The sequence below is a fragment of the Pygoscelis adeliae genome, unplaced genomic scaffold (genome assembly GCF_000699105.1).
Source record: "Pygoscelis adeliae isolate BGI_AS28 unplaced genomic scaffold, ASM69910v1 Scaffold155, whole genome shotgun sequence".
In the NCBI taxonomy this organism is placed as follows: Eukaryota; Metazoa; Chordata; class Aves; order Sphenisciformes; family Spheniscidae; genus Pygoscelis; species Pygoscelis adeliae.
In genome coordinates this window covers 3,373,232-3,386,964 of record NW_008824932.1, presented here as the reverse complement: position 1 = coordinate 3,386,964, position 13,733 = coordinate 3,373,232, and the positions used below count along the sequence as shown (strand labels likewise).

The 13,733-nt window shown below is 42.9% G+C and overlaps 1 protein-coding gene across 1 annotated transcript in view; it reads right to left on the bottom strand.

Moving 5' to 3' along the window:
• Nucleotides 1-13,728, bottom strand: part of MOGAT1 (monoacylglycerol O-acyltransferase 1) — a 25,763-nt gene extending 12,035 nt beyond the window's left edge. Inside the window, exons 1-3 of the mRNA XM_009325047.1 lie at nt 13,635-13,728; nt 3,046-3,224; nt 2,413-2,614 (exon numbers count right to left, since the gene is read on the bottom strand). Coding sequence (XP_009323322.1) covers nt 2,413-2,614; nt 3,046-3,224; nt 13,635-13,728 — 475 coding nt within the window. The remainder of the gene's footprint in view (nt 1-2,412; nt 2,615-3,045; nt 3,225-13,634) is intronic.
• Nucleotides 13,729-13,733: the final 5 nt, after the last annotated feature.

Here is a 13,733-nt window from a genome sequence, read left to right as displayed (position 1 = left end):
CAGGCTGGGGGATGAAGGGATGGAGAGCAGCCCTGCCGAGAAGGACTTGGGGGTACTGCTGGATGAAAAGCTGGACGTGAGCCAGTGATGTGCGCTCACAGCCCAGAAGGCCAATCGTATCCTGGGCTGCATCCCAAGCAGCGTGGCCAGCAGGTCAAGGGAGGTGATTCTGCCCCTCTGCTCTGCTCTGCTGAGACCCCACCTGGAGCACTGCACGCAGCTCTGGAGCCCTCAGCATAAGAAAGACACGGACCTGTTGGAGCGGGTCCAGAAGAGGGCCAGGAAAATGATATGGGGATGGAACACCTCTCCTGTGAAGAAAGGCTGAGAGAGTTGGGGTTGTTCAGCCTAAAGAAGAGAAGGCTTTGGGAAGACCTTCTTGCAGCCTATCAGTACTTAAAGGGGGCTTATAAAAAAGATGGGGACAAACTTCTCAGCAGGGCCTGTTGTGACAGGACAAGGGGGAATGGCTTTAAACTAAAGGGGGGGTGGATTTAGACTAGATAGAAGGAAGACATTTTTTATGCTGAGGGTGGTGAAGCACTGGCACAGGTTGCCCAGAGAGGTGGTGGATGCCCCATCCCTGGAAACCTTCAAGGTCAGGCTGGATGGGGCTCTGAGCAACCTGATCTAGTTGAAGATGCCCCTGCCCACGGCAGGGGGGTTGGACTAGATGACCTTTAGAGGTCCCTTCCAACCCAAGGTATTCTATGCTTCTATGTTACCCACCTTCTTTTTTTCCCCATTAGGGACATTACAACGTAGATTATAAAAATCTCATAAGAAAGGCAAGATGATCGTGATGTAGTTTTGAGAGCTGGCCACCAAGAAAAATAGCTTGCTCCTGGAGCAAGTTCAGAGACCTCAGTAAAAAGCTATTTCAATTTGCCATACATGTCTTCACAGCCACTGTTACTCTGAAAAATGCAGCTGACCTGAGACTCACAAATAATTCGAGTGATGCTCGTTCACCAGTCGGCACGCATTTTCTCTGGAAGAGAAAGCAAGAGCCACTGTCTTTCCCCAGGACAAATTGCTGAAGCAGAGATGTCAGCCTGCGTGCAAGGCACTGCTCCCCGCTCACTCACACAGCGGCTCGGTAGTGCTGCAACTGCTCTTCCCGATGACGACAGCTGCAGCCTGGCAGGCTTCGGAGACAGGGAGCAAAAGACTAGGAGATGAAACAGTGTGCTAGGAGCATGGCTTTCAGTACATGGAAGATTTTGCAAGTGTTTTATGATTTGACTGATAACCTGCATTATACCGAAGGTCCCCTCTGGTTTATGAGCTACATACCTGTGAAAAACAAGCTACAACGCTGACTATTCTTTAGCATGCTTTTTACTCAAGTTGTTTCTCATCTAGCAGGTAAATATTTGTTCCTATGGGTCAAGATGCCAAAAACGTGTAAAGCTGACGTCCAGACTAGGCAATGTTTAAAATTGTCACCTTCCACCACTGCCAAGCCGTTAACTTTACAAGCCTGAAAGAATCCCCTCAGAAATAACATTTGCATGGAAGGGCATTCTCTATTATTTTGAAGTATACATGGATATGCAATTCTGATATTAATCTGAACAACATCCTAGGCATGTTTCTACGAATGGAGCAGTTGCATAGCTTATCTGAAATCGCAGCATCTGTGTCGCGGTCAGGAATAAGAGCTAGTTCTCTGTCTCCCAAACCTAGTCTTGTGCACCAGACTGTACTTATTCAAATGCTCTAGTTTAATGAATGTAAGTAAAATAACTCCTGTATTAAACCACTGTGGGGGGACACTAGTCCTGATTTCATTATACATTCTTCTGTTCCCCAAACTTTATTGCTTGTTATTTTTATCTTTTATTACTGCAGTAGCAGTCATGAATATCACCCCGTTATGACAAGTGCTGCTCAGAACAGAGAAGAAAAAGTTCCCGCCTTTAGAGTTTACACCTCCATTAAAATTACACAAATTTGCAATATGGGACCTCACTCAGAAGTAGGTAATTAACTTCTGACTAGAAAGATATTTGAAATGAGTAGGACTTTACGCCTTTCAGGTAAGAGATTATCCTCAATTTGTTTTACAAGTGTCTGCGCAATGACTAAATAATGTTATAAATTACTATGCCCTTCTCTTCTTGTAAATAACTGGTACTCAGTACTGCTGTCTCATAGTTCAAGGGAAAAACAGCAATTTCTTTCAGAAATAAAAAAAAGCTCAGTGATATAGTTTAACAAAACTATTAATAAAACCTTTCAAATTGTTTTGCAACAACAGTTCATCATAAAACAGCGGTCTAATTTAGCACCAACGCCGCTCCTTCTGAAGTGAAATTACTTACCATTTATAGGTACAGGAATAGGCCCTACATTTGAAGCAGAAGCTACAATATGGAGCAACAGCTGAGACATTCTGCTTTTACCTACCAGCACTCATTACGTATTCTCTGAAGAAGGGACAGCTGAACCAGATGGGCATGATATGAAGATATGGAGTAAGCCCAGGAAATAAATTTTTGAAACTTGGACCGGTGCAAAAGTTTCCGAAGGCTCCAGCTACCAGGACCCCATGAGGGTGAAAGCCAAGTAAGTAGTTGTGATTTGGATTCAGATCAGAAGTTTTTATAAGCTGAAAAATAGAGACAGTGGAGGACATTATAATACTTACCTCAGAAAGATTCTCAAAAACAACAAGTATGGAGATTGCACATTGACAGGACACAGAACCGATGACAATTCATTTCTTTCTGAGCACTTTAAACTACTGTCCCGTTACACAGCTGAACAAAGTTCAAACAGATGTGTCTCAAGATATCATGTCTAGCATTTACTGTGCTGAGGCACTATCTTGTGACCCAACAGTCCAAGTAGAAAATCAGCCCCTGCTCCTTTTTGTCGCTAGATCTCAGACTTCCCATGTTTTAAAAAGAAGTTAAGGTCACCCTGGAGTAAGTACTAGAATTTCACCAAAGATGAGTCTTAGACATTTGTCCACGCTCATGGCTATTCAAGCTGTCTCTGTTCCAATGTTTACAGTTCTGTGAGAAACATTTTACTCACGTGAATGGGGAAGTATTCCCTAAAGTACTTCCAAACAGTCCAGCTTCTGACCCACTGGGACCGTCTGCCCCCTGTGCATGGCGTTTCCCAGTCGAGGTACAGCCACAGCAGGTACAGAACCGCGAGGAACCAGAAGTTGCCTAGGATCAGGATCACAAAGAATCCACAGCAAAACTCTGCTACAAGAGACAAAAAAGGAAACCGTAACAAGCATTAATCGCACCTGTCTCCTTTTAAGACCTCGAATTCCCAGCCCTGATATTTTTATTACGGATGCTACTCAAAACACGTGCAAATTGAAGTTAGCTTATTCCACATCGTGTGAATGTTGTTACACTGGGGTGAAACACCTGCAAGCATGCATCACCTCAGTCTGTATTTCTTATCTACCACACAACCGGACGAATAAGCCTAAGATCATGCTGGTTTACTTTAATAAAACAAAAGCATAAGTGGAGAACCAACACACTTGTCTTCTCCTCGTGATAAGGGTGAACACTAATGTTTGGTAAAGAGCATTTGGGTTACCTAAGGCAGAATAAAAGGAGACCGCAAGAGCTAACAAAGATGTGATGCTCCAGTGAGCGAGAAGAAGGGAGGAGGGCTAGGGAAGGAAAGAGGGGAAAGGGGGCCACAGCAAGATCTCTTTTCTGATGGGAGTGATGTCAGGCAATCATTTTCTTAATTTCTTTACCTATAGAATAGGGATGGTAGTTCTCCTCCCTGTGAAAAGTGCTCTGTAACTGGCCAAGGAGATGCACTAGACAAGACCAAAACATTAAGAGGTTCCATTTCAGCCTCTAAACATGTCACTGTCAGTGGAAACTCACCATTGCTATGGGAACACAACAGCAGTTTCAAGTCCCGATACTTTCAGACGCAGGTTAATAAGAATTGTTAACATCCTACCACAATAACAACACATAGGAAGTGTATTATACACAATTCAAAAAGCCAGAAAAAGTTGTTTGATTAAACAGAACGCGTTACTTTGGGGCTCAACTCTGAAATAATTATTCAGGGCAACTCCTTATGGAAATACTACCTTTGTAGGACTTGCAGAATTTTGCACTCTTGCAGTGACTCAAGCAGCTACGGACAGAGTCGGCTGAAGCACAGTACAGCAGTACCTGCTGCTCTCTGCCCCGTAGTACAGCCTGCAGCAGCCTGCTCGCTCTGACGTCTTGTGAACAAAACGCATCAGGGTAATTCAGCAGATGCTAAATTCCAGGTTTGCAAGGGAGCCGGGGCTTTAGCATCATGTATTTACACAGTGGCAAGCAGAAGAGGACCCAGTCCTCACTGGAAGTCTCAACAGGCAGAGTTGTATGAAACAGGCGTTTTTCTGTGATATTTTACGAAGCAGAAGTAGTATTTTGTTTGTCCCACAATTGACTGGCTTTCCTGAGGGCAATATCCTGTTATGTCCTAAAAGGAGTTACACCAGTGAAATGTACTGAACTAAATACGTAAGTAGAGCGGAGTAAAAAATTAACAGAAGTACATCAGGCAGTAATTTGGCTAACACAGTGTAAATATTACCAGAACTGAAAACTTTCACATAAGCAGATGGCCCAACAGTAAAAACCACTCATCCTTACTAAGATCAGCTTCATTCAAAGAGATTACTCGGGCATTGAAAACTGACAGCAGATTCCCTATACCAAGCAGGTTTCAAGCTGCTGAAATTCAGAGCTTAACTTGGCCTACGGGCACTCTTGTGTTTCCTCCAGCCTGAACACTTATTTTTTCTGAATTTCTGCCAACTTGCCCTTGTGCCTAGTTTGACTGTGCCTTCAGAGTAGAAATGGATATATTGTCACGGGATAACTGAGAACTACTGCAGAATCCAGCAGCAGACAGAACAAGCAAAGCTGCCGGTTAGATTGAGTGGGAAAGAAAAGGATAAACATTCCCATTTCTGGCAGGGAATGAGCAGAAAAATAAGGAATTGCATTTGCTCTGAGGAAGGGAGAAGGGAACAACCATAAACAAAACCAGAAGCAGGATCAAATCTACTCTTTCGAAGGATACTCCATTCTTCAGTACCATCAGTACAGAAGCTCATTGCTTCCTGCTTGAACAGGCAACGCTGGTCTTGCACAGAGAAGCACTTCAGTAAGAGCTCTAGAAAAATACCACAGCTAACTGAGGCCCACGGAACTCCAAAGCTGATGTGGAAAACTCCCGAAAGCTGCAACAACGAGTTCTAGAGAACATCGTTAATGCAGGATGAGTAACACAGGTGAAAGACGACACTCAATTCCACTGCTCTGGAGGGAGAACTCACCAGGAATCCCACACCAGCAACACTTCAAAATAGGGCACAGAAATATTTTGAGGGAAAGTCATTACCTGTTCTTTGAAGAAGAGATCCTGAAACTACAGAAATTTCTAGGAATGCTAATCTGTACAGGATGCCAAGGTTCACGGTCTAAGTTTGAATTAGTACGAGAAGTTTTTTTAATTGCCATAAATCAATTAATTTCAAGTTGTTATGCAAAAATTGGTATGTATTTATATTTCCTATCCTTCCTTTCAGAAGGACTTTTGGCTCAGTGCAGAATCACATGACTTTTTTACTATCAGTTTCCTAGCCAAATAGCTGAAAGGTGCTTTGGATCGAAGCAACCTTGCTGTGAGAGCTAATTAAATCAGCAGTGGTAAGTGCCAGATAGCACTATTTAATACTATGTAGGCAAACATACACAAAGATCAACAAGCTCACTGCTTTGCTTTAGCTAGAACACGTTCCTGCATGCATGTAAGGTATGGGGAGATAAGTACGCTGTCAGCACTTCCTAAGGGGAGCTCAGCATCTCGTAGGACAAATTCGCAATGAGACACGCAAAGCAAATTCCTTTTACCATAGCTCCTTATTATTTCAATGCATTAACAGCCTGCAAGATGAGTTAAACACCGGTGACTCAAAACCAACCAACACAAAACCAGTGTTTTCTCCTTCAGAGAAGACACTGCGTAAATAAATGGCAACCATTTTGCCTAAATTCATAAACAAATTCCAGGCAAAAGGTGAGTAACTTGGAAATCAGCACTTTACTATATCATTGCCTCCTTGGATGTAGTTCCAGTGTACACTGTAAGCGTAATTTTTTGCTTAAACTTGAATTAAAGTTTTGAAAATATGTCTGTGGTGTATTGGAACAGTGGGGGAAAAGGGGAAACAATATGGATCAAAAGACAAATCACTGCCATGGGACTCTGAACATTCGGTTTGCCAGCCAACATTGGCGAGACTTTACATCCCTTTTCCTCCATTTACAACATGTGGATATTCATCAGCTGCAGGAAAAGGATGAAAAATATTATATACAGTGTTAGCTAGCAGCACTGGCAGCCGTCCTGCCCAATGATGTTTGACCACCTGATGCTTCACTCATTAAATAGGCTCTACGTTTGCAGCTGTGGGCTCCAAATTCATAAAATAGTTAAATACCACAGAGATAGGAAGTAGGAAACCAGCACATTGGGTGGGGAAATACAGGTGATCCAGGCAACTGGAAGCTCTGAATGCATTTGCAGTTACTAAGGAGTCAAAAATGTTTGAGTAATATCTATTGTGAGGGCCACCAAACTTAAGACTGTCCACTAGAAGAAAAGCCTCCCATTACTCTCAGAGCAGTCACAGACCATGTCGGCCAGTGCAGGCATATCCTAGGTGGCCAGGGCGCTCGTCTCAATCCAAACAGCACTACAGGCCCTCCGCAGTACCCCAACAAAGCCACGCAAAGCAGCTCGCACCGAGACCTCCGGACTGCTCGACCAACTCGGACAGCTCTGAACTATGAGCCAGTTCCTGCTGTTTCCCACATGCCCTTAGCAAAGCTTTCTCTAAACACATTGTGCTGCTGTATCTTATATGGGCTGGAGACTTTCACAGTTCAGTGATTTGAACCTCATCCCACAAAGGACGTGATAAACAGGACATCTTTATCCCACTGGCATTCTACTGAATACACAGGTAGAGATGTGATTTTTAATATTGTACTTCTCCGGGCTTTATGAGTACATGTGCATACCAATACACAAAGCAAGGTGAAAAGCTCATTTCTTACATCTACGGCCACGGGGGGGGGGAATAAAAGATGGCATATTCTTCAACAACCACGTTGATGTACCTACAGCAGAACAGTCCTTTCCTCATTGTCAGCCTTCAGAGCAGCAATGCCTCTGAAGCTGGGTGCCTGAGGAACAGAACATTGGAGGGAACACACAAGGAAAATTATACAGTGATGTTTTCATTCCTAACGAACATTTGCTCCTCTCTATTATCCCTCAAGGTACCACTGATAAATTGATTTTGGCATTAAAAAAAAAAAATTATTTTCCCTGCTTAATGGATTCTTTTATTAGGGGAAAAGAAAAACAAAAATTTAAAATCAGCCTTAATTTCTGGAAATACTTTCTAAATTATTTATAAATCGTACACAAAGGGATAGAAATTTAAATGAAATAACACATACAGCAAATAGACTCCAGCAGTCCCACCAAAGGAAGACCTGAGACAACAGGTCTGAGAGGCAACACCTGAGAGGAGGCAACCTGCCAAGGCAACAGTAAGCAAGTTCATGCCTCTGCAGAGTACTGTTCTGCAGCTTTTACACAGAAAGTTTCTTTTTAAAAATGCAGTCATAATGTTAGTACTATCCTGTTTAGAGCCTACTAGTCTGTGCAATTCTGTCAATATACAGATTTTCAGCAGAAGCACAGGAACTTGCTGCTACTTTTTACCCATGGGAGATATGGACTCCCCAGCAAAGAACACGCTGGGAATTTATTTAAACTAACTGCACTGGAAAATTGTTGAAGTCCACAGGAATTTGGCAGCCATCTCCAGGACTGAGGTGGTAAGGAGGTCAGCATTTGTTGAATACGTATCAGTCTCCTGTAGTGGAGGTGCTTTGTCAGTTTATTGGTCACAACTGGTAGCCCCGGTCAGAAGGATATGTGAGCATTCCTACCAACGGAGCTCTATTTCAACACTACTATGATAACAAATACAAACCCTCAGATGCCAAGGTTTGGAGGCTTGTTTACTCTGGTATTTGGTTCCAGTTCCCAAGCAAGCAGACCTTCCATTGGCAAATACTGATAAACGAGAGATACGGAGCATTAGGCACTATTGACTTGTAGATAGAGTGGTCTGGATACAGTAAATCCCCAAGTTACTCATTACCAAATCCCGAGCCAGCGTGCCAGATTTAGTCTACATCTTTCCTGTTTCTTTTATTTCTCCTTAGGCATCCACTGTCAGTTATGTTCACATACAGGTTTCCAAGCCAGGGCCTCTGGCCTGACACAGCACAGCCATTTTTCTCTTCTTATTCTTGAAGGATACAAACAAATATGCACAGAGACATGGTTAAATTCCCTCCCTAAGATGCTGGTAACAGCGGTAGCAGTCCTAGAAATACTAGTCAGTCAAGCATCAGTAAGTGCCCTGTTATTCTCTGTGATCACACACCAGTCCCTACGCATGGGCCAGCAATAAGCTTCAGGGATAGATGAGTACAGACCAACAAAAACAAGTAGCACTACCAGCCAGCTTGCTAGGAAAGGCTCATAGAGCTCAGCTGAGTTTTCTTACGTATCAAAAGAGAGCTTTTTAAAAAAGGCTTTGAGGAAGAATGAGACCATTTTAGTTAGCCAGCTACAGCTGATGAATTAAATTAGCACCAGATAACAAAACATGACATGTTTGGGGAAAAGGTTATTTTTTGCTTTAGCACATTACACTGACACCTGCTTTCTCAACACATAAGCCACTTATTATTCCAGCAGCAGTATCTCACTCTGTGGCAAACGTTTCATCATTTCTATTCTTTTGGGGAAGCCAGATCCACAACTCAAAACTGTCTCCGTCCAAGTTCAATTAACAGAGTGCTTCATCCTACATGCTACATGCGCAGGAGTTTAATCACTAGGGAACAGGATGTACTTTAATATACACCAATGTTATTGTTTTGTGGCTTCATGCATATTGAAGTATACCTTTTATTATGTACTGATTTTGCATTATTAAGTATTTTGCAAATAAACACAGGAATGCATGCACAAGTCACTTCCTAGGTCTCCAGCAAGGAGAAGACCAGCATGCCACTGCTGGACCTAGAAAGTGAGCCACAGAAGGTGCACCGTTCTCCCCTACCACCACCTTGTCTCAAAGCAAAATCCTGGTATCCTTGTCATAGGGTTAAATTCCTTCTCATTTCCATCTCTCATTGTCTGGACCAAGACACCACCACTCCACCCAAGTTACCCAGTTCTGCATTTGATTTTGTACATGCCCAAATTCCACTGTCCCTTTTCATATCACATGCACAGAAGCTGGCAGAGGAGAAGCTCACCGACTCACCTTCTAGCTTTATTTTCTCCAAAATGCTGTCATTTGATTTGTGCACATTAGAGAGGAAGAAAAACAGAAGGCTAAAGCACCTGCAAAGCAGAACTTAAACCAAATCTCATTGATTTTTCTTTGTTTAAATTGTTTTGCCTTTAAATGAACCCTTTGATCTACCTCCTGCCTGGGTACTGATCACCTCCTGATCAGTAACTGAACCTCGCTGGCAGATGTGCAGTACTGAGGCACACAGCTCACCCCTGCAGCACGCTTACATACCAAGGGCGAATTGCTGCTCAACTACTGTGCAAGAGACAGAAAACCTACAATGGTTCCTAACAGGAGGAAATCAGACATACTACTAACTGCAGCAAAATTAATTCAAAGTTCTTAAGAAAAATACTTCCAAGCTTAAAAACAAAGATTTCATGCTAAACACCAGGGACGTCCGTTGCATTCATTAATGGTGACAATTTCTTTTGTGTAGATGTACCGTGAAACCTACAGTACAAAAACAGGAGGGATGCAACCTCGCAGGGATGCTGGGATGCTCTCGCCCCCAGTCAGTCCAGCAGCACTTACAGGCTTGGAGATTTCATTTCTCCAGATGACTTTCTGCCTGGGCTTGGGCTGGACAACGGCACAGAGAGATCACAAGCAGATATCAGCACACAGCTTCAGAGGCGGACACGATGTGGGTGCTGCACGAGCTTGGAATGGGGCCAGACCTGCCCTGGGACTGTCAGCCCCTGGCCAAGCCGATGAACCTCTAATAACAGTGATTACAGGCATAAAACTACATCTATCAAAATTGTCCGTTTCAGCTTTTTTTTCCAAAGCAGGTACTCTGAAATTGCAAAACTTGACATATTTGCTGTTGCAGCAGTGAAACACTAATGACTTGAAATTATGCTTCAGCCTGAAGCTGTTTTGGATTTTTACTCAACAGAGCAAGAAACAACATCATTTTAGCGTTTCCTGTTTTTCAGTTTTCATAGCTTTAGTTTTCTAGACTCCAGGCTGATACCACTCTTCTTTTCAAAGAAGGAAACCCATTTAAAACACTTTTCTTTTTCATGAAACGTTACCTAAAGTATTTTAGCCTGCTGCACTTAGAGCACGTAAGATAGGAAACCATATGGCAGTTTCAGCTGGCACACGGTGGAAGACTATGGGATGGGCATTTCTCTCGTCTAATCCAGAAGCTCTTAGATGCAGATCACAGTATTTCGGAACTTATTTTTGCTTCTGGTGTCATGCCCCTGGATAAGTAACAGAAGAACCACTGCTACAATGAAAACTTGTCTTTTCTGCTTGAGGGCGAACTTTGGCAGCTTGCAGTACGGAGCAGGGAAGCACAGGAACTTACACCCGGAATTTTAAAGAGGTTCCTTTTGTATGTAATGAAATTCTGTGCACATCTGTACAGCTTTTCTGAGGCGGAGGCATGTTTATTCTGCCTACGCTCTACAGCAGAAGCAATGTATCTGTAGTGCCGACCCAGCCCAAGCCACTACGCTGTCAGAAGGAGCAGAACTTTCTTGTTTGTACCGTGCTACCGCAGCTATTTGTTTGGTATTCACTGACTGATTCGCTCTTTCTACAAGTGGTGATGGGATTCACGGTCTTCAACAACTATTGCATACATGTATTTCAGGCCAATTTGTAAGTAGCCTTTAGTTACACAAGCAAGAGGGCACTTTCAATCATCAGTTCCACGGTCTCAGAAAACCACGCAGCATTACAACAAAGCAAGCCTGGAGAGCAAGGGGCAAAGACCAACACAATGTCCTTTTTACATTAAATTCAGCTACTCTTAAGGGTCTCGGCCAGGAAGATAAAACCAACGCTTGATTTTCAGAGTCTTCTATCCAAGTCACATTATGAATTCCAAGTTGTAATAGACTCACATTCCCCTTACGGCTTACTCTGTCTGACAAATCATGTTTTCACATGTCACTTCCCAGATTTAAAGGATATCATTACCCGATTCAGCTTTTGTCTTTCAGGGCACTAACTTTTAGAGTTATCTTACTTTATCTGTAAGTCCTATCAGTCCATTTTATTAAGCTATGGCATCTCACCACATACCCAGATGGACAACGTTAGGGACTAAGCCCTATTTATTCACTGCTCTAAACAGAATTCCTGGATCTATAATATGAATCATTAGTTGTCATGTGGCCTTGTCTGTTCATGTTTTCACATGCAGATACTTTTTACATAAGAAAGACTGAACGTACAGAAGATCTTGCTTGGCATAAGCTGATTCCAGCCGTATACCAACCCCCAAACAACACCTACCCCTCCAACCTATCCTGTGATGAATTCACACAGTATTTCACTTATACCGGGGCATCCCCTGCGTGATTTGAAAGTGTCACTTTTGAATTCAAGAGCTTACAAACAATGTTTCCATACTTTGTCTGCTCAGCAGGCAAAAAAAAAAAAAGGATGAAAAATCCAGACATAATGGCAATCCAGAATGTCAAAAACCAACCCATTTTTCACTTCTTTAAGCCATTTAGGATTCAGCCATCTGAATCTTCCTGGAGCTAAGTGAAACTTTTTGGCCAGATCGCTCTGACTGTCCTACGACTGAAAGGGTACACCTACAAAATGACAAGGTCACCTTGGATAGCTCTAAAGATAAACAGCCCCATGAAAGCACAAGCAGATTATTATTATTAGAATCAATTTGTCCACCACAATTCGAGCATTCTTGCAAACATATTTTTTTCATGATCATGTGCACTCACTATGTTCAATGTAACCCGCCGTAAGACCACTTCCTCGTTGATTTTCCTTCATGTTTATTCCCAGGCAGCGCCAGCTGCAGAAGACAGCTGCCTGCTTCTCCCACTGAACTGCAGCAAAAGTGGATTTTCTGCAGCCCGACCACTTCTTGTAAGCACAGAAGGACATGATTTTCTGCAGCAGCGTTGTTACCAACCAGGCTAGGATAAAAATTGCTTCCAATGCCACTGCCACTGAACTTCCACTGAATTATCATTATACTGGAATAATGGGATATGCCAAGTTCTAATTCAATAACAGAAAATTAAAAGCACAGGCTATTTAAAATGTAGCCACAGACATGAACTGTTTACAGTCCAACCACGTATAATTTAGAGGTAACATAAACCAGCCAAGTGCTAAGAAGAAATCTGAGAAGGTGCTTCATACCCTCCATGCTTCCCCCACATACCCAAATCTTGTATGTGTGGGCTAACAACCTAAAAAAAATCGTCCGAAAGACATCAGACCACCACCTGAACGATGCTGTACCTGCAAGATATACAAGGAAGATACACGCACATTCCTCTTCTCCTTTTAAGTCCCAAAGCACAGATGATTATAACACATTCCACCATTTCCAGTAGCGCACAGGTAGGCAGTCGCTTTACACCTCAGAACAGTTTTGTTCCACACAGACTATTCGATAACCGTTTGCCAATTTACACAATCCATGGATCTGGCCCCAGAGAGTTAACGCTTAGCTTACCTTATCAAGTGACTCATTTTATCAAGTTCAAGATAACTACCCATGAGAATAAGATTTGCTGCTGTGAATAGATGTTTAGTGATAGGGGTCTATTAAGGTATTAGGAAAATTCCCTATAGAGGAATAATCAGTGGAAAAAGTTTACCAAGTAAAATCGTTAGGAACACTTTCTTAAAGCAAGTGAGGACCTTTTTCATACATTTATGGAAGTGGCTGCATTTAAGCCAAGTTCACTGTCAATCCCTATTAATTTTCATCACCTAGTTAAATGAGCATTTTATTGAACTACAGTATATAAAGTTATTTTACAAAATCAGTAACAAAAACAGCATTAGTCATGTACCAGCCTTTATGCTCACGTTCAATAAAAAGTTGTTAGTTGTCAGAAATCTAGGGGGCATCTCAATGAGAAGACATGGTCACTAGCTTTTTAAGATCATATTTGAAAAAAAACCCATAGAAAGAAATAGCCCCCCCCCAAAAAAAAAAAAAGAGAAAAAGCCATCCAAAGCCTTCAGGGAAGAGAAGGCCCAAGCCCAGAAGTGCGATGCTCTTGCCTGCCCCGGGACAGCCGGGGAGCCGCTCGCCGCCTGGCCACCTCTCCTCCCACACGGAACCACAGGGTGACACAGACCGATGCCCACGGGTGACGCTGGTTAAGGAAAAAGCCGATTCTTGCCCTTTTCTCTCTGGGGCAAGGGCAGGAAGGAGGAAGGCTGTTACCCAGCAGGAGGAAGGAGAAGATCCACTGCAGCACGGCGACTGTCTGGATCCTTCTCTTTAGGGGGACGTTGATGGGGGCAAACTCGACCTTCATGCTGA